Raw genomic sequence first — 18,830 nt, forward strand, 5'->3', positions numbered from 1 at the left:
TCTCTGCATATCCAGGGTGGCATGGGCTCCCTCTGGGACAAACTCTTGCAGACCCCTAAGTCCAGCAATGGTCTGTAGCTCCCATCTTCTTGCTTCATTTTCTGAGTGTGTCTCTGCCCGACTGTGTCCTGAGAGTCAGAAAGTCCTGTGCCCTGCAGAATTTGGGTTTGTTGCCTCCTCCAAGCTTTCTGAAGCCCACTCTTCTCTAGCATTTTCCTGCCATATAGGGCCCGTCTGTTCTCCCATTGGCTTTGGGCCCCTGCTCCCTGATACACTCTTGTAGCCTCTCTTGTACCCATTACTGCCACCCTTTGTGGATAGCATTGGTGCCCAACTGCATTTCCTTGGGAAGTGGAGACATGTTTGGTGTTAAACATAGATGCCTTCAAGATCTCATCCGTGACTGCTGGCCTTCTTTGTCTGCTTCCAAACCTCCCTCTCCCGCCCCACACTGGATCAGGCACAGCTTTTGTATAAGGTTTCTCAGTGCTAGGGAACCCTAATGAGATAATTGCTCAAACCTTGAGATAACAATACCATGGATTCTCATGGCGCCTTTCGTCCATGGACCTCCTGACACTCCAGTGTTATCTGATCGCAGCTTGGAGAGTGCCATAACCCCTATGATTAGTTCCACCTCATATGCGTGACACGGTGGCCCTGAGAGACAGGAGGGCAGTTAGGGCTGGCACTGGAACAGAATTCCTGGGCTTCTCAGATATGCATCCTGGGCAGGAGAGCAGCAGGGATTTCTGAAGGATGAAGGGCTGGGCCAGGGTTTGCTGGAGTCTGCATCACTTTGCACTGAAGCTTAAATGCCTAAAGCGTGAGGATCAAGTGATGGCCAGGTCACAGTGGTTGGTGGACTCAGGCAGAGTTATGAGACACAAAGCTTCCCTCCTTTCTGTTCTTCAAACCCTGCCTGCCCTTCCTTTAGCCAGCGACAAAGTGCAAGCCCCAGCCACCATTCCAGTTTCATGGGGCACGTCCAGATATGAACAGTTGTGATGATGAGGGGGCATCTCACTGTGCTTTGAGGAATGGTGGAAGGACTTAAGACTTCAGGTCTAGAGGAGAGAGCCCAGAGATGGCAGAACCAGAGCTGGTCAATGAAAGTTACTGTGAGTCCACTTTTGGCTCCATAAAGACGGAGCACTGAACAATCAGAGCTGTTTTAAAAGAGAAAGGGCTTCCATTGCAGGGAGCAAGCTCACCACCACTGGCGGTGACCAAGCAGAGGGAGGGTACTACTAGACAGGGGTGTTGTAGATGGAGCCATGCATGGGCTTTCTGGTTGATGTGCCCTGCCCCGCTCTCCCTGGGTCCCTAGCGCCTGTCCATGGGTGAGTTGAGTTCAGTGGCATCTTGAGGTTCCAGGGAGAGTATATTGGACTGAGAGAAAAATATCTATCAATGAGGAAGAGGAGTGAGGCCCTCTCTTTTCTCTGTCCCTGCTAGAGGCCTTTGAGTGTCTGAAGTTTTGTTTTTCTTTTATTTAAATAAAAATGAGAAAAGCCAAAGGAAAAATCCTCACCCAGCCCCTCATTCCTCCCCTGCTTTCCAGGGTTCGTCTTCCTCTTGTCTTTATGTTCCCCCCCACCCCACTCTCCTCCCTCTTCTCCTTCCTTGCTATGATCCTCCTTCTCTCCCTTCCTCTCTCTTCCTTCCCTCCCCCTCCTTTTTTCCCCCCTCTTTCCTTCTTTCCCTTTTCCTTTCTTTTTAATTACAGAGGTGCTATATTGCATGGGCATATTCGTATTGTTGAAATAACAATAACATAGATTAAAATTCCTCCTGACCACTGTGCCTCCAATTCCCAGGCTCTTCTCTAGAGGTGGTCCCTGTTTTTAATTTGGCATCCTTTCAGAACACACACACACACATGCACACCCAGAGATACATACCATACCTGTTCTTCTGAAGTGTGTGTGTTCCTTTTAACACCTTGTCTCAACACAATTCCCACACCAGGTCACATGGAGCTCCCCATTCTTCACAATAGCCCACAGTATGGCATAGTGCAGCCAAAGATGCTTTACTTAACTATTGCTGTACTGATGGACATTTCAGCTATTTCCAGTTTTTCCTTATTTTATTAAACAATGCTGTAGTGTCAGCCTTTGTGCTCACGCGTGAGTTTTTGTCTATAATTGTTACCTGGAATGAAGATTGCTAGGTTGGAGGATGTGTGTACTTAAATTCCAGCAGATGTTGCCAGGAATTACCCTGTATTTACACTTCCTTCCTCACGATGTGAGAGCTCCTGTCTTTCTACATCATTACTGATGTTGGACAACTGCCCAATAGCGAGAGCTCCCTGGCATCCACCTGGGCTGGCCGGTGCAGTCGTGAGCTAGTGTCAGAGGGCGTAGGCAGGGCGAGGGAACCCTTGCTGGAGGCACTGGGGAAGGGACTCCTGAGGTGGCAAGAAGGCTGAGCCAGGTGGCTTCTGAGGCCTTCCTACCAGAGGCTGTAGGAGTCTTTGTGGGTTTCCCACGAACAAAGAACATTCCTGTCACTTTTACTCCAGTTTTCACCCAACAGGGAGCTGAGGCGAGCTTGTTTCTGTCGTTTCTTTAGGTCAGCTGAAGCTGTCCATTGAAGCCCGGGACCGGGTTCTGCTGCTCCACAGTGAGTATGGCCTTGTGCAGGCTCACCAAGGAAGGGCAGCCACTCAGCCTCCTGCCTGGAGCTAGGGTCGGGGGGTGGTGTTACCATGGGCCAAGGCTTCTTTTCTCACGTTCGTATTGCAACCTGCCATGTGTCCACTGAAAACAGTGGGTATCCTCTTGGGGCTCTTTCTACAGATGCAGCCCTGGGCCCGCCCCTGGAGTGTCTGGAGTTCACTCGGTGGGCCTTTTTCTTCAGCAGGCTACAGCTGTCCTCAGGCCTCTCAACACCTTCCTTGGCTCCTACAGAATAGGGCCACAGAAGAGCTTTGCCAGCCTTCCTTCCTTCTTTCGTCCATCCTTTCTTCTTCTCTCTTTCCCTTTTCTCACTCATTCATTTATTCATTCACTTATGGGCAGCAGTGTCACTGGTAAGATCACAGTCTTTGTAGCCAGACCACTAGAATCTGAATCCTCGCGCTGATATTTACTTGCTGAGTGACCTTGAGCAAGCTCAGTTTTCTCATATGTCAAAGGGCAGTGGTAATAGTGTCTATTTTCAGGTTGTTACAAAGATTGAGTGAATTAAAATTAGTAATGTGTTTAGAACAGTGCCGAGCATGTAGTATACCTTGTATAAGTGTTTGTTAAATAAAGTAGAAAACCATAAATTCCCAAAATAATGGTTGAGCATTGGTTGGGGACACCATGGAGAAGCACCTACCCATGTGGTGCTGATGGGATGCCAGGGAAGACCTGACAAAGGGGGTGATGTCCACACTCCATCCTGAAGGAGGAACCGGCAGTGGATGTGGGAGAACTTCATGCAGGGAGAGTGGCAAGCACGAAGGCTTGGGGGTCAGAGAGGGCAGGGTGCATTTGAAGGGCTTTCCAGCATGACTGGGGCACAGCACAAGAGGATTTTGTACTTTATGTGTCCATTTATCCATTTGTTTGTCCTTCTGTCCAGCACATACACAGTTACTGAGCTTCTGTCACGGCACCCACTGCCTGCACTCTTCTGTTTAGCCCCAAAGGTCCTGCCCGTCTCGCTAGCCTCCCTGGCTCTTGCTGCTAAAGGTGCCCTGCACCCCTTTTCTGTCCAGCTACTTGAATCCCTTGAATGCATCTGCTTGCCTGTGCCTCAGTGCCTTTGCACCCACTATTCAATGTGTTTAGAATAACCTTCCTTCTTTTTTCAACTCCTTTTGAAAAATAACTCTCCTTCACTTTAATTTTGTAAGAAATATGCCTGCCTTAATCATCATTAAGAGTCAGGAAGGAAGGCTCATTTTGCCTTATTTTTTTCCCCTCCAGGAATCACCCCTTCCTTCACCCCAACCCACCTGCCTGGGCTGGGTTTGTTGCTTCCTCCTGTGTGTCTTCATCACAGCCCTGACTACACTGTGCTTCCCTGTGACTGATCTTTCCACCAGACTGGGAATGCAGTGAGGGCAGGGGCCAGGTCTGCTTCACTGCCACTGGTGGCCAGAGAGACCCAAGAGGTCATCAGGCCTGGATCCTGCCCTCAAGAACTACACTCTCCAGGGGCGGGATGCACACAGGAACAGTAACCAGGATACTAGGCAGAGTACACCAGCAGGCGCCTGGAGTCCTCTGGTCTTGGCCATGGGGGGCCCAAGGTGAAGTTCCCAAGGACCAGCAGAAGGGTGTTCTTTGGCTGCCAGGGCCTGACTCCAGCTGTGCAAACAGTTTTTGCAAAATGCATCTTGGCCTCCACCACTCCATTTGTCCTGCACAGTTTGCTTTGGCTTCACCCCAGTCTCAGGCCCTTCAGCCCTTCCAGCTTGTCCCCACTCCTTCCTTTAGCTCCCCAGGCCTCACACCTCAGACTACTGGGAGCTCTGTCTGAGCCGAACTTTGGGCTCAGTCAAAACCAAACATAAAAGAAAAGAAAAAGGAGGCTCAGTTCTCTCAGGACTGTTGTTTGATTTCTACAGACCTCAGGCAAATGGCAATGCTGCTTTCATGACCACACCTGCACCCACCCCACACCAATCCTTTGCCTTTATTTATTATTATTTTTTTCTTTAGGAAACATTTGTTGAGCAGTTATAATACTTGTCAAGCACTCTACACAGTATCTCATTTAATAGGCCCAACTGCCATGTGAAATGCATATTATTATCACTAACCCATAAAAAATGGCAAATTCAGTCTCAGAGAGGCAAAGCAACTCTCTCGAGCTCTCATGGTTAGTAAGTGGTACAACTGGGTCTGTCCACCTCTGGAACCCGAGCTTGTGACTACAGTGCTATACTGTCCCTCAGCTGCAGCACAGCTCATGTGCTCACTGCACATGGTAAGTCCTCCAGCTTGGCCTCTTCCTTCCCAGAAGACAGTCTTATGTGTTAAGAGGAGCACTGGACTGGGAGTCAAGAGACATGAGTTCTAAATGCAGCTGTCATTCCCATTGCTCCACGATTTGGGGCAAGTTCCTATCTTTGGGTTTTCCTCATCGCCTCATTTTCTCCATTAAACGAAGGGTTGGCCTCAAATACATTTTAAGTTCCCTTCCAGCTGTGAAAGTCCAGTGCATGTATATATATTCCCATTCATCCACCCCAACATTTTCATTCTCTTTTAGTCATAGAAGGCAAAGGCCTGATGAGCAAAGAGCCTGGCGCCTGTGATCCCTATGTGAAGGTATATGATGGGGCTGGCGGTGGGCTAGGGGTGCTGAGGGGCCATGTCAGTGGGCTGAGTTCCAAGATCCCAGCACACCTGTGGGCCTGGGGCCATTTGAGGTGGTGGCTGCCATTTCATTCATTTGGTTAGTAGGCATTTATTAGACACAGTGATAAGCCCTGTGCTAGGGTAGACCCCTTCCCTTAGCCTGGCTTGGTCCCTAGGGCCTTCTGCAAGAGCCAAAATCTTAAGGGTGATCTTGGTCATACATATAGGTGGACACAGTGAGTGTGTGGGTGACTGATATCCACAGATAATCCCAAGCATTCTTGTGAAAAGCAATATCTTCACCCCCTTCCTCCCCAAACTAGAGGTGGGATGGTCAGGTTTGGGCAGTAGAGTAGAGGGAGTATCCCTGAGGGCTGGAAAATCCTTCTGGATTAGGCCCTTGCCATGAAGCCAGAGGTTCTGCGGGGACAGGGATCTATTTCCAGTAAGAGCCAAAGGCCAGGCCCCCCGGAGAGTGGCAGCTGGGATACAAGGTGCAGGTCCTGATGCATTCCTCCTGAAACCCTTGGGCAGGTCAGAGGCCCCTGTGAGCAAGGACTTGACTGGGAGCGGAGGTGGGTCCCTGAGGCAGGAGAAGAGCAGCATTGCAGCCAGGGCATGGATCTGGGGGCTTAGCAAGAGGCTGACCTGGAGCTCTTGTGAAAGGAGCACCTAGCAGCTGCTGGAAATGTAGAAGAGAGGAGGCCGTTTGCTTTTGGAGACACTACTCTGCTTGGAGGGAGAGCAGAGATGATAAAGTTGTATCCCATCTCTGGCTGGGGCATGGCCGCCTCCTTGGTACCACCCACCCTTAGGCCCTGTCCTGGCATCTGACTGCAATGGGTCTGGCCCTGGGCTCCTTGTTCTTTTCCAGCATCTGACAGGGGCTCCATTTGTCCTCTGCAGAGGCTGATTTGAAGGACTAGGAGGCCTTTAACTTGGAGATGAGCAGGGTCAGCTGCTGGGCTTAGGTGATTACATGGCCCCCAGATGAGCTAATGCTTACTTTTCTCTCCAATTCAAGATGTCTTTGATCCCTGAAGATAATCGAATCCACCGTCAGAAGACGCAGACCATTCCAGACTGCAGAGACCCAGCTTTCCATGAGCACTTTTTCTTGTAAGAATCTGGAGCAGCCGGGCCCTCGAGAGGAGAGGGAAGGAGTGCTTATCTGGAAACAGCTCTGATTGCCAAATCTAGAACTAGATCTAAGCAGAAAAACAGTGACTTCTAAAGGATGTCTTTGTTTTCCCATTCCCTGGTGTCCTTGCATCCCTGGCAGCGGGCCTAGCAGTGAGGTCCGCAGTGATAAGGTATCGCCCGGCTGGTTCTCACAACTGAAATGCCCAGCCTGGGGCTGGCAGCCCCTGGAAAGAGTAGGCAGCTTCCCAGTGTGCCTTGGGCCAGGCTTTCTCCTTTAGCAGAAGGAATTTTCCAAGCTGAGGGATGTTTTGCCTCCCCGCCCCCCTTTTTATTTAAACTTGCTAACCTCTGTGAGCCTCGGCTTCCTTATTTGTAAAATGGGGCTAATAATAGCACCAACCTCAGAGCACTGTGAGCTGCAAATGGGACCCTGTAACCCAGCACCCGGCAGAGTGGCAGCTGCTATGGTTATTATTATTATTTCTTTCCCCATCTCTGAACTCTGGGGCCAATGGGAAGGTAATGGACACTTTATATTTTCCTATTAGTGAAAATTAATAATAATATTTTGGTTTTTTTCTCACTATACAAAGTAATTTTGCTTATTATGGAAAAACAGAAAATATAGATGAATGAAAAGAAGAAAATAAAAAACACCCATAGCCCTGCTAATCACAGACACAGCTGCCTTGCTGTATTTCTTTTCAGATTGTTTAACTTGTGTGGGTGTGTATGTCTGGTGTGTGTGTGTTTACAAAAATGGAATTGTTTTATAATAGTGTATTGTAACCTCCTTTTTGTCCTTAACAATGTAATGTAAACTCTTTATTACATGTGAGTACTCATCTCTCACACTATTTGTACTGTAGTCTATTTACTCAGCTGTTTAGCTTATTTCTAAATTTTTGGAATTATGACTGACTGCATGGGTCTGGCCCGGAGCTCAGCCCCGCTGACGTTCTGATCATCTGATTTGCTTCGCAGTCCTGTCCAAGAGGAGGATGATCAGAAGCGTCTTCTGGTTACTGTGTGGAACAGGGCCAGGGAGTCCAGGTGAGGAGAACTGCCGGGCTGGAGGGAGACTCTGTTCTGGGGTAGGGGCGGCAGCCAGCAAACAGCAGGGCCTCAGTTAGTGCTTGCTGGAAAAATGAGTGGCAGTGGCAGCACTCAACTGGAGAGGCTGCCATCCCCAAGTCCCTGTCACTCCAGGAGATGCCAAGGACTGTGTTATCAATGAGCATTTGCTGAGTTCTTGGTAGCAACAAAGCACTCTGTGGGCCACTGGGGATGCCAACCGGCCTACACATGGCTTCTGCCCTCAAGGTGCCCGCTGTTCAGGCAGGGACACCAGGCACATGGAGATAAGTTACAGTAACAATGTGCATATACTCAGTTCCACAGGACTTTATGCACCATGCAAAAGTGGCCTGTTTCTCTCTTAGTGACCACTGTACCTAGTGCCTAGCATATAGACATTTAGTGGTTCCTCTAGGAATGAAATGAGCAATAAGGACGTGAAGTGTGAGAAGAGGGAGAGTTCACTGTGGGCTGAGATGATCAAGGAGGGCTTCATGGAAAAAGCAGAATTTTGAACTTGGGCAGAGATTAAGAATAAGACAAGGAGGGAAGGTTGGAAAGGGATTCCAGGCAGAGCACAGCACGAGCAAAGGCAAGGAGGCAGGAATGTGTGTTGTGGGCTCAGGCTGCTGTGAGGAGGCCAGTTTAGGGGAGCAGAAGTTTTGTGTAGGAGAATCCAAACAGGCTGATCTTGCAGGCAGTGCACGGCATAGGAAGAGGGCCGATGTGGTCATTAGTGATGGCGGTTAGTGCAGAGCTGGGGTGGGTGTTGAGTAGGTGAGCCTGAGAATTGGCTGCTAAGTGAGAGCAATTGACTGCCATGGCCCACTGTGAACAGCTGTGGCTTATTTAGCTGGTACAGCCTAAGGCAGGGGTCCTCAAACTTTTTAAACAGGGGGCCAGTTCATTGTCCCTCAGACTGTTGGAGAGTGCTCACTGTGGGCCCGGGACAAGCGTGATAGGCAGCGGTGGCAAAAACACCCAAAGGGCCGGATAAATGTGCTAGGCGGCCCACATGTGGCCCGAGGGCCGTAGTTTGAGGATGCCTGGCCTAAGGAATCTGGGAGACTCTGTGGCCAGTAACATTTGTTGAGCAGTCAGAACTATATGGTGACTTAAAATCAGCTCAACTTACCCTCTTAGACCTGGAAAATATTTTGGGGTTGATTTTTTTTTTTTAGTATCCTACATTTCATTAGCTAGTATGCTTTTTAAAGTTGGGCCTTATTCAGCCTTCAAAATGCACAATTTTTCTTTTATTAGAGTGTCTACTTTTCATCATAGAGTGGTGCTCATAATACTATAGACCTCATCCATCCATCCAGCTGCCATTTCCTAGGTACCAAGGTAGCAACAACATTCTAGGTGCTGGAGATATCAGAGACTGTCCTGCTCTCAGGAGGATCACCAATAGAGACTTGGGGGTGTGAGTGAGGAGGGGGATGTCACCTTAATGACAAGAGCAATCATTTACTGGGTGCTGACCTTGAGCCAGGGGTTAACAGTGCATCATCTCATTTGATTCTTACAGCAAGTCTAAGAAGAGTGTGGTTTTGTCTTAAGTTTTCAGAAGAGAAAGCTGAAGCTGAGAAAGGCTAGGAACTTGACCAAGGTCACACTGCCAGTGAACAGTAGAGCTAGGATGAGAACCCAGGCAGTTGGACCCCAGTGTCCTTACTCTCGACACTGTACTGCCTCATGGCTGCACAAGCAAATGACAGAAGAAAGAGCCAGTAGAGTAGAGAGGGCAGGGCAGAGCAGGGATGGAGTGAGGAGGGATCTGCAAACTCATAGGTGTTGCTGGAGGGTCAAGTTCAAAGTAGGGACTGGCTAGAGATTAGGTGAAGAGTTTGGCATAAGCCAAATCAGATGATCCTGTAGGTTCTCTTTGGCGTGGGCTTTCTCTTAAGGGAATTGGTTCCTAATTCTGAATATGCATCAGAATTTCACCTGGGATGCTTATGAGGAACACAGATCCCCAAGTGCCACATCAGATTGATTAAATCTAAATCTTCATAGGCCAGGCTGAGGAATCTGCATTTAATCAAGTTCGCAGGGTAAACCCTATGCCGCCACTTTGGTGTTCAGGAATCTGTTTGGCCATTGGGAGATACTGAAGGCTGTCAAGCCAGGAAAAACAGATGCGCATTCTGGATCTATCACTTTGGCAGGTCTTTGGAGGGTTGGGGTAAGAGAGAAGCTTTGGGGATAGAGAAGAGGGAAGCAGGCTAGGGCCATATTTAGGAGATTGAATCAGTAGTACTTAGCAGTGATTTGGCTGTGAGAGCAGTGGGAGAAGTCAAGGGTAACTCCTGGGTGGCTGGTGGTGCCCCCAACTAAGACAATGTACTAGAGGGGAAGGTGAATCAGTTTGGCATGCAGCTTGGCATGCAGGTGCCTAGAGAGCAGCCAGGTGAGTGCTTTGTAGGCTTGCTCTTACTAACCTGGAGCTCGGAGGGAGAGAGGTCTGTTCCAGTGGCCGAGATGTGGGAGCCATGACTACAGTGGCAGTGGCTGAAATTCTGAGCAGGTGTGACCAGGAACAGCACTGAGTATCAGTGACCAAGGGTCCAGCCCACTGGATGGAAGCAGACCCCAAACTATGGGAGGAGCCACGCCTGCCACTGTGATCTCCCTTCCTGGAGAACAGACTGAAGGGGCAGAGCTGCTGGAGCAGGAGCCAGTCATGCGGATCATGGCTTTTAGGAAAGAAAGCGAGGCCGGGGAAAGTGAGTCAGCGTGACGGGGCAGTGTCTTCACTTGTTGCCTATTTTGGGAAAGTGAGATTCCTTATTAAAAAAAGCACGGCCAAGCTCACGGGCCCAGTCCCAGCCCAAAGCTCAAGAGGGACAGGGCAGGCTCAGACAGGCCTGCCTTCGGAGGACAGGGCCTGCAAAGCCGCCAGCACTGCGGGCTGGCTGGCGCAGCCTCTGTGTGCTCTCCGTGGACCCTCCCTTTTATCGATCCATTCTGAATGAGAAGGCCACTGAGTTGGAGGAGGCAGACAGAGCGATTGCAGGAAACTTCGGCTCTGCTGAACACTCTCAAATCAAATTGTGCTTCTCTGAAGGACGGACATTCAACTTATCAACATGAAAGACAATTACGGAAGGAAGGAAACCAACATTTACTGAACTCTTCTCTGTGCCAAGCACTTTACATACATTATCTCATTTTATCCTCATAATAACCCTGAGAGGTAGGAGTAATTATTGTCCCTCTCTCCAGAGAACAGAAAACTGAGGCTTAGGAAGGCTAAGCCTTGAACTTGCTTGAGGTTTTATAACAGCTCATATTTATTCAGCACTTACTATGTGTGGACATTAATGTAAACACATGCCATGCATTTTGTAATTAAGATTTGCACCACCACGTGAGGTAGGTATTATTATTATTGTTGCTCTTTTACAGGTGAGGAAACAGGCACAGAAAGGTTATGTAACTTGCCCAAGGTAACACAGCTAGGATGCAGTGAAAACAAGATGCAAATCCAGGCAGACTGGCACCACGCCTGTGTACTCGTAACCGCACTACAGCACACTTGACCGCCTCACGTGGGTTATAAATGTCTCCAAAGCCATACTTTTATTTTATTTTTTTTTTTTTGAGACAGAGTCTCGCTTTCTTGCCTAGGCTAGAGTGAGTGCCGTGGTGTCAGCCTAGCTCACAGCAACCTCAAACTCCTGGGCTCAAGCGATCCTGCTGCCTCAGCCTCCCGCGTAGCTGGGACTACAAGCACGAGCCACCATGCCCGGCTGATTTTTATATTATATATATTAGTTGGCCAATTAATTTCTTTCTATTTTTATGGTAGAGACGGGGTCTCGCTCAGGCTGGTTTTGAATTCCTGACCTTGAGCAATCCGCCCGCCTCGGCCTCCCAGAGTGCTAGGATTACAGGCGTGAGCCACCGCGCCCGGCCCAAAGCCATACTTTTAATGTGTCAGTACACCTCCTCTCCAGGGCTCAGGCTGCTTTTCTTAGCATTTATCATGTAGTTTTCTATAAATCATTCAGGCAAATGTGTGATGGTCACATTTTGGCCTATAGAAGATAAAAGGGAAGCATCTACTTCACGATTTCTCATGATCCTTCCAGTGATGGCTGTAAACTTGTTTTAGAGACATAAGGTGATCTGCAAAGAAGTTCTAGGGAAGGGCTGGATGATTTCAGCTCATCATGGTGATCATGGTGGGAGCTGAGGAGAACCAGGCCTCAAGCAGGAGGTTTTGGCTCAGCTGTGACTTGCTGTGAGGTCATGGGTCAGTCCCTTCCCTGCTCTGGGCCTCTGTTTCCTTATCTGTAAAATGCAGTGGTTTCTAAGCTTTCTTTCAACTTCAAGGTTCTGTGAGGTTTTTTTTAAATTATAGACATTTTCAAATGAATGCAAAGGTAGAAGTATGATATAATAGAGCCTCATAGACCCATAGCCCAGTTTCATGAATTGTCAATATCTGGCCAATCTTATTCCATCTATGCCCGCCTACTTTCCTATCCTCCAGTGAATTATTTTAAAGCACATCCCAGACATCATCTCATTTCATCAGTATATCTTTCTCAAAGATGAGAAAAAAGATGTTTTTTTTAAAAAATAACTGTGATGACATTTTCCCACTTAAAAATTAATAGTAATTCCTCGATATCATTGAATATGGAACTAAGCTATTTAAAAGCTCTATTTGATGATATGGTGAAAGCCAAACTAAAGCTTCTAGTATCAATCATAGCATTTTCAGAATTTGTAGCCAGACAACAGTCTTGGAGAAAATTGTAATGTTATGTACTAAGTTAAAAAAGTACATATGTAGGCCAGGCGTGGTGGCTCACACCTATAATCCTAGCACTCTGGGAGGCCAAGGCGGGTGGATCATTTGAGCTCAGGAGTTTGAGACCAGCCTGAGCAAGAGCGAGATCCCATCTCTACTAAAAAGATAGAAAGAAATTAGCTGGACAACTCAAAATATATAGAAAAAATTAGCCGGGCATGTGGCACATGCCTGTAGTCCTAGCTTCTCGGGAGGCTGAGGCAGAAGGATTGTTTGAGCCCAGGAATTTGAGATTTCTGTGAGCTAAGCTGACACCATGGCATTCTAGCCTGGGTAGCAGAGTGAGACTGTGTCTCAAAAAAAAAAAAAAAAGTATATATATATATAAAATTAAAGAACATAATGTTTTATGTTACTAGTAGCTACATATACAGAAGATCTGCTTGCTACATGCGCTGCACTGTCCTGGTTGCTGTAAGTGTACTCTCTCCTTTATTCCATTTTATAAACAGATCTCAGTGCCACATACAGTGGCCTAATGTCTGAAGGCTTGTGACCAGTGATGGATACCGAGCTTAAGGAAATAAGTGAATGGAAAAATATGTGTTCAATTTAAGCCACCAAATTAAAAATAAATTAAGATGAAATGATGTAACCCTGTAAGGCCCCTGAGAGAGAATTAAAGTACATTCCCTCAAAAGTAATGCATTATTTCATCTTGCAGTGGGTCTACCACCCTAGGCTCTAAAGTAAACTGAGTACTATTCTCCATGTGTGCTGCATGAAGTTACCTTTGAGCCTGTGTACTGGCAGTTCCCTCTGCCCAAAATGCTCTTCTTTTCATTCTCTCTGGCTTAAGCCATTAGGCCTTCTTCAAGCATCTCAGCCCTGAACTACCTCTTGCATCCCCAAGCCTTCAGACTTTGTTGCCTGCACTGTTCATCTGTCAATCTCACCCTGTCTTGTGACATCCCTTGTATTGCTGTCTTGAACTGCTATTTAAATTCCTGCATGTTTGTTTTGTTTCCTTAACACTGCGGCTCCTTGCCCAGTGCCTGCCAACCATAGGCATGATGGATTTATCCATTTGTCAAGCCTTCACTGGGTGCACCAAGGCCAGAGCCCAGGCCTTGGCAGTCAGAAGTAACCAAGGCTTGGTTCTGGAGACATTGCACCTAGTGAAATTTTAGGCAGTCACCCTGGTGGGTCATCCTGGAGGGTGAACGCTAGTTCCCAAGTTTATAAACTGACTGCGGTATTGCCATATACTCATGTTGCTTGTAAAAGAAATCTTTCTTCCTCCAAAGGTTTTTCAAAAACAGGCTTAAGAAATAGCTAATTGAAGAACACTTAGAGGTTCCTGCTTATGGACATTAATTGTGACAATTTACTTGGCCTGAATTATCATGAAATCATTGGAGGCCCCCTGGCAGGAAGCAAAGCTCAAGGGAGGCTATTAACCATTTAACATTCTCTAAGCACCAAGGAATGACAATTCCACTTATTGAAAAGCAGGGAGAGGCAGCCAAGCTAATGCATCGGCCTGAAGGTTTAGAAAGTTTCGGCCATACCCAGTTAAAAGAAAAGTGTATGCAAGGCAGTGTGGGCATCTAGATACCAGCTGAATGTGTTGATAAAATTAAATCAGTATGAGGACTTTGGAAAAATCTTGACAAAGCTTTTCTGGAATAGCAGCTCAGATTAGTGTCTTCTCCTTATGATGGCCACTGCGACTGCCTCCTGTTAGTGCTGACTTGGCAACTTCCTAAGAGGAAGGAGATTTGTTTTTTTTTTGAGACAGAGTCTCACTTTGTTGTCCAGGCTAGAGTGAGTGCCGTGGCGTCAGCCTAGCTCACAGCAACCTCAAACTCCTGGGCTTGAGTGATCCTTCTGCCTCAGCCTCCCGAGTAGCTGGGACTACAGGCATGCGCCACCATGCCCGGCTAATTTTTTATATATATATCAGTTGGCCAATTAATTTCTTTCTATTTATAGTAGAGACGGGGTCTCGCTCTTGCTCAGGCTGGTTTTGAACTCCTGACCTTGAGCAATCCACCCGCCTCGACCTCCCAAGAGCTAGGATTACAGGCGTGAGCCACAGCGCCCGGCCTCGGAGATTTGGTTTTGACAGTGGGCTGGAGAGGTACATGTGGAAAGGTCCCTTTATTGGGGTGACTGTACTATCCTTTTTGAATAGATCATTAACTTGGCCTTGTATGATGAGATGGGCAAGGGAGAGGGGAGCAGATGGAGCCAAGGCTGAGGAAATGGGAGCAGGAGGAATGGTAGAGTGAGAGCAGCTATTGAGAGACAGCCAGATGTAGAGGGCTCAGCCCCCTGGATGCGAGTCGGAGCATGGATCTGCAGGCAGGTGGACCAGTTTTTTTTTTTTTTTTTTTTTTTTTTGAGACAGAGTCTCGCTTTCTTGCCTAGGCTAGAGTGAGTGCCGTGGCGTCAGCCTAGCTCACAGCAACCTCAAACTCCTGGGCTTTTTAAGCAATCCTACTGCCTCAGCCTCCCGAGTTGCTGGGACTACAGGCACGAGCCACCATGCCCGGCTAATTTTTTTTTTTTATATATATATATATATTAGATGGCCAATTAATTTCTTTCTATTTTTATAGTAGAGACGGGGTCTCGCTCAGGCTGGTTTTGAACTCCTGACCTTGAGCAATCCGCCCGCCTCGGCCTCCCAGAGTGCTAGGATTACAAGCGTGAGCCACCGCGCCCGGCCAAGTGGACCAGTTTTGAGAACCAGCCCCCAGCATTCTGCATCCTCACCCCTCACTCATCTAGGCTGCCTTTGAGAGGCTAGTTTTGTTTTGCTTAGGACTGTCAGGTGGTAAGCTGCCACCCTTCTTGGAGAATCCAGACAGTGTGTATTTGTAGAGCTCTTCTAGACCACTGGTCTTTGACTGGGGCAGAAATTGGTGGGTGCCCTGCAGGATCCCCTGGAGAGCTTTTTCCAGGCTCCCATGCCTGGACCCCAGCTTGGAGCACAGATCTCAGACAGGCTGTTCAAGGGGTTCTGTGGTGCACTCCTGGTTAGAACCACTGCCCCAGCACAGGCCCCCTTAGAGCAGGTTCCTGGGAGGCCCACCTCCAGGGAGTTCACTACCCATCCCGCAGCCCTTTCTGTCTTTGGCTTTGATATCGTGCCTTCTACAGGACGTGCCAATTCTCTCATCCACTTCAGATATTGAAGTCAACCACCAGGGTTATGCTGCAGCCTAAATATCCATGATGTTTCTTGATCGACAGTTATCAAACCAACCTATGAAGGAGTCTAAGTTGGGGAATGTGGTAAGGGAGAGGAGAACAGGAAAAAAAATACACAAAACTTGAGTGTTAGGCTAGAGCTGGGTGTGGTACAATAGAATTACTTAAGAGTATGTTGATGCTGGCTTTTATCTCCCTGATTACAAAAGTAGTGTTTGGTCCCTGTGAAAATTTGAAAATAGTGAAAATCCAAATAAGAAAACAAAAATAATAATCCCACCTACCAGATACATCCATTATTAATATTTTCATGGGCATCTTTCTCATTAAACTACAGCTTTGTAAACTTCCTTTTCTCTAACAATAGCAAGATTATTTTTTGCATTTTATAAAAATTAATCTATGCCATCACTATTAAAAGCTGCCCAGTATTTGTCAGTCCCTGACTGTTGGATGTTGGAGCTCAGTAGTGAATGTTCTCCAGGAACTCTGAATTCCTCTTCACCAGTTTAAACCCAGTCCTCGCTGCATTCCTGCAAGGCCTGACCTGGCTCATGCCTACCTGCTCCGCTGGCAGCCAGGTCAGATTGGTCACAGTGACTTTGTGTGTCAGGTTGGTTTGGACCTCGATCTGGAACCATATAAGAACTGCCTAGGTCATGCCTGGGCCTGACACCAAGCTTCTTGAGTTTGAGGTCCCATAACTTTTCTCCCCCACTGAGCATCACCAACTGATGTGAGAGTTGAGATTCCCTGCAGGGACCAGCTCTTCAGATCTACCCAGCACCAGAGCAGCTAAAACCGCCAAGTCATCCTAAGCTTCTGAGGTCCATGGAGGAGTGAGGACTGAGTCCTCCCCACGCCCCAAACCTGACTACTAATTAGTCCTGTGACCTTGTAGGGGAAGCAACTCTGGGCCTCCAGTTTTTTCTCTGTAAAATGGAGATGGTAACTCCTCTGTACCACACCTCACAAAGTCCAGAAAGATCAAACAAGATGATGCATGTAAAAATGCTTTGTAAATTGCAGAGCATCAGGCAAACCTATATTATGTTTGATAAGCAACCTCCTGATATAGCCCAACAAAAAGTGCTGACTCAAGCCTCTGCTGATCTCCCAGACAGGGTGGACTCATCGGCTGCATGAGCTTTGGGGTGAAGTCCCTTCTGACTCCGGACAAGGTGGGTCCTAGGAAGCTTCAGGCAGGGTCTTCCCACCTGGGCCAGGGTGGGTACAGGCAGGCTTTGTCTAGAAGCCCTGGGGTGAGGCTTCTGTCTATAAGATGGTGTCCCACTGAGTGGCCTGAATAACAGCAGTATGTCACCTGCCTAGCTAAGGGTTTGGATCCCCTTTTTGGTTTGTCTTGCAAGAGAGCAGTTGTTAGGCAGCCCCGAGTCCTCCCAGGAAGTTCTGAGTCTGGAGTCTGCTGTTAAGGACACTGGCAGGTCCCTTGGGGCCTGGAGCACTCCTGGGCCTGCCCTGGAAGAGGGGGGCCAGGTGCTTCTTGTGGCCCATTCCAGGGAGCTCTTCATGTGTCTACCAGGTCTGATATTTCTGGGTCTAGCAGGGAAGGAGCCAGCAGCACCATCCTCTATGGAGTTTTCCTTTAGGCTGGGTGAGGACCCTGCGAGCTAGAGACCCCTGCCTCTAGGTCACCAGTCCCTTATCCATCTCTACTCTGCACTGCACCCCCACACTGGAAGGTGGTGAGCAGGGAAGGGAGCCACTCCTTTTGCATGTCCCTGGAAATGTCCTGGTGGTCTGATGCATGGCCCTGCCACCAGCTTTGAGTCTGGAAGTGCATTCTGGGGCAGATGTGAGGACTCTTTATCCTGCACATGGGTCCCAATGATCTCCTGTCCACAGCCCTGGCTTCGTTCCCCCTGGAGACTGCTCAGGAGCCTCAGGATGCCCACTTTTTGGCTTCTCCATCCCTCTGTCAGTCCCTCCCCTCTGTTCTCTCAACAAACATTTATTTGGCTGTTATTGTATGCTAGCACAGTGCTAGGCACATCAGAGAGCCTAAGCACAGCCTAGTGGGGGAGGTAGGCAGGCAAGCAGATGGTTGTCCTCCAGGGATAAGAAGCTGCAGGAAGTTGGCAGAGGGGAGAGCCAGCTCTGCCCAGAGCCTCAGGGAGGCCTCCTGGAGGTGCAGGGGTAGCAGGTATAGCATCTTTGGGGTGAGGAGGCTTGAGGGAGGGTGTTCAGCAGCTACTTTTTGAGGGTGGTTGATGGCTTCCTGACTTGTGCCCTCTGCCTCCTTTTTGAGCATGTCATTTCTTCTTTCGTGACAGGAGATCAGTGGCTGGTACTACCTTCTAGGGGAGGACCTGGGCCGGACAAAGCACCTGAAGGTGGCCAGGCGGCGACTGCGGCCACTGAGAGGTGCATGTACATCCCCTTAGCTTCCTTTCCCAGGACCTTCCCCTCCCTCACTTCCTGCATAGTGGCATCAGACCCTGTGTTTGGTGGCCCCTGCCACTCCACGCTGCTGTTGGGCTATAGGGTGCAGGGGCTTCTTGTGAGCACCTGCTAGAATGCAGGCCGCAGGCAGCCACATTTGTTTGTCTGACTGGGCTTTCCTGGAGAGGGTTATGGCCTGACCCCACATGGTTCAGCTCCCCTCACCCTTTGCTCACGGAGGGCTGGGTGCTTCCCCCATGGCTCTTTCCCAGCTCTGTGTCTTAGGGATCCCCTCTGGGCTGCCTTGCAGACCTTGGGGTTCCCGCCTCTGCAGAAAGAGCATTTAGGCCCTGCCATGAGCACCGACGCTCAGGACTTCGGTTCTGCCTTTCCCATGTGTTGTCCTGGCTCCTGAGCCCCTGCCTGGCTTGAGCCTCAGGCATTCCCACATCCTGGAGGCCGGGAGTGGCCCAGGCAGCCACAGGGGCCTCTTGCCTGATGTTGTCTTCTGGGAGGTCTCTGGAATGGGCCCTTATATGCAAGCAGAAGCTTTCTGACTCTGCTCTGTCACCTTTCAGACCCGCTGCTGAGAATGCCAGGAGGTGGGGACACTGAGAATGGGGAGAAACTCAAGGTAGGTGGGGACAAGCCTGGGCATTGCTCCAGGGGCTCTAATCTGCTCCTTGTCAGTCCCTTGGCCCAGGAAACCCCTAAAGAGGTCAGCATTTGGTGCTTGAAACTTAGCAAGTCGTGTACTCAGAAGGGATTGATTCTTGACTTTCCTAAGGCCCCCTCGATCCCCTGCTTCCCCTGGCACTGGGGCTGAACCATCTTCTCAGGCTTGCTTAGTATTGGGGACAGCTGTGATTCTGAACCCAAAACGGATGGGTTCTCACTCCATTAGTGCTTTGAGTCTG

General features: G+C 48.8%; 1 protein-coding gene across 2 annotated transcripts in view; it reads left to right on the top strand.

Annotated features, from left to right (window-relative positions):
* The window catches only part of RGS3 (regulator of G protein signaling 3), a 121,087-nt gene that overhangs the window by 12,189 nt on the left and 90,068 nt on the right, over positions 1 to 18,830 (top strand). For both annotated transcript variants that reach the window (XM_012768862.2, XM_012768866.2), the window contains exons 2-8: positions 2,581 to 2,631; positions 5,218 to 5,276; positions 6,331 to 6,425; positions 7,434 to 7,502; positions 16,631 to 16,691; positions 17,805 to 17,895; positions 18,492 to 18,547. In XM_012768862.2, the coding sequence (XP_012624316.2) occupies positions 2,581 to 2,631; positions 5,218 to 5,276; positions 6,331 to 6,425; positions 7,434 to 7,502; positions 16,631 to 16,691; positions 17,805 to 17,895; positions 18,492 to 18,547 (482 nt within the window). The remainder of the gene's footprint in view (positions 1 to 2,580; positions 2,632 to 5,217; positions 5,277 to 6,330; positions 6,426 to 7,433; positions 7,503 to 16,630; positions 16,692 to 17,804; positions 17,896 to 18,491; positions 18,548 to 18,830) is intronic.

This window comes from Microcebus murinus, chromosome 12 (genome assembly GCF_040939455.1).
Source record: "Microcebus murinus isolate Inina chromosome 12, M.murinus_Inina_mat1.0, whole genome shotgun sequence".
Classification (NCBI taxonomy): domain Eukaryota; kingdom Metazoa; phylum Chordata; class Mammalia; order Primates; family Cheirogaleidae; genus Microcebus; species Microcebus murinus.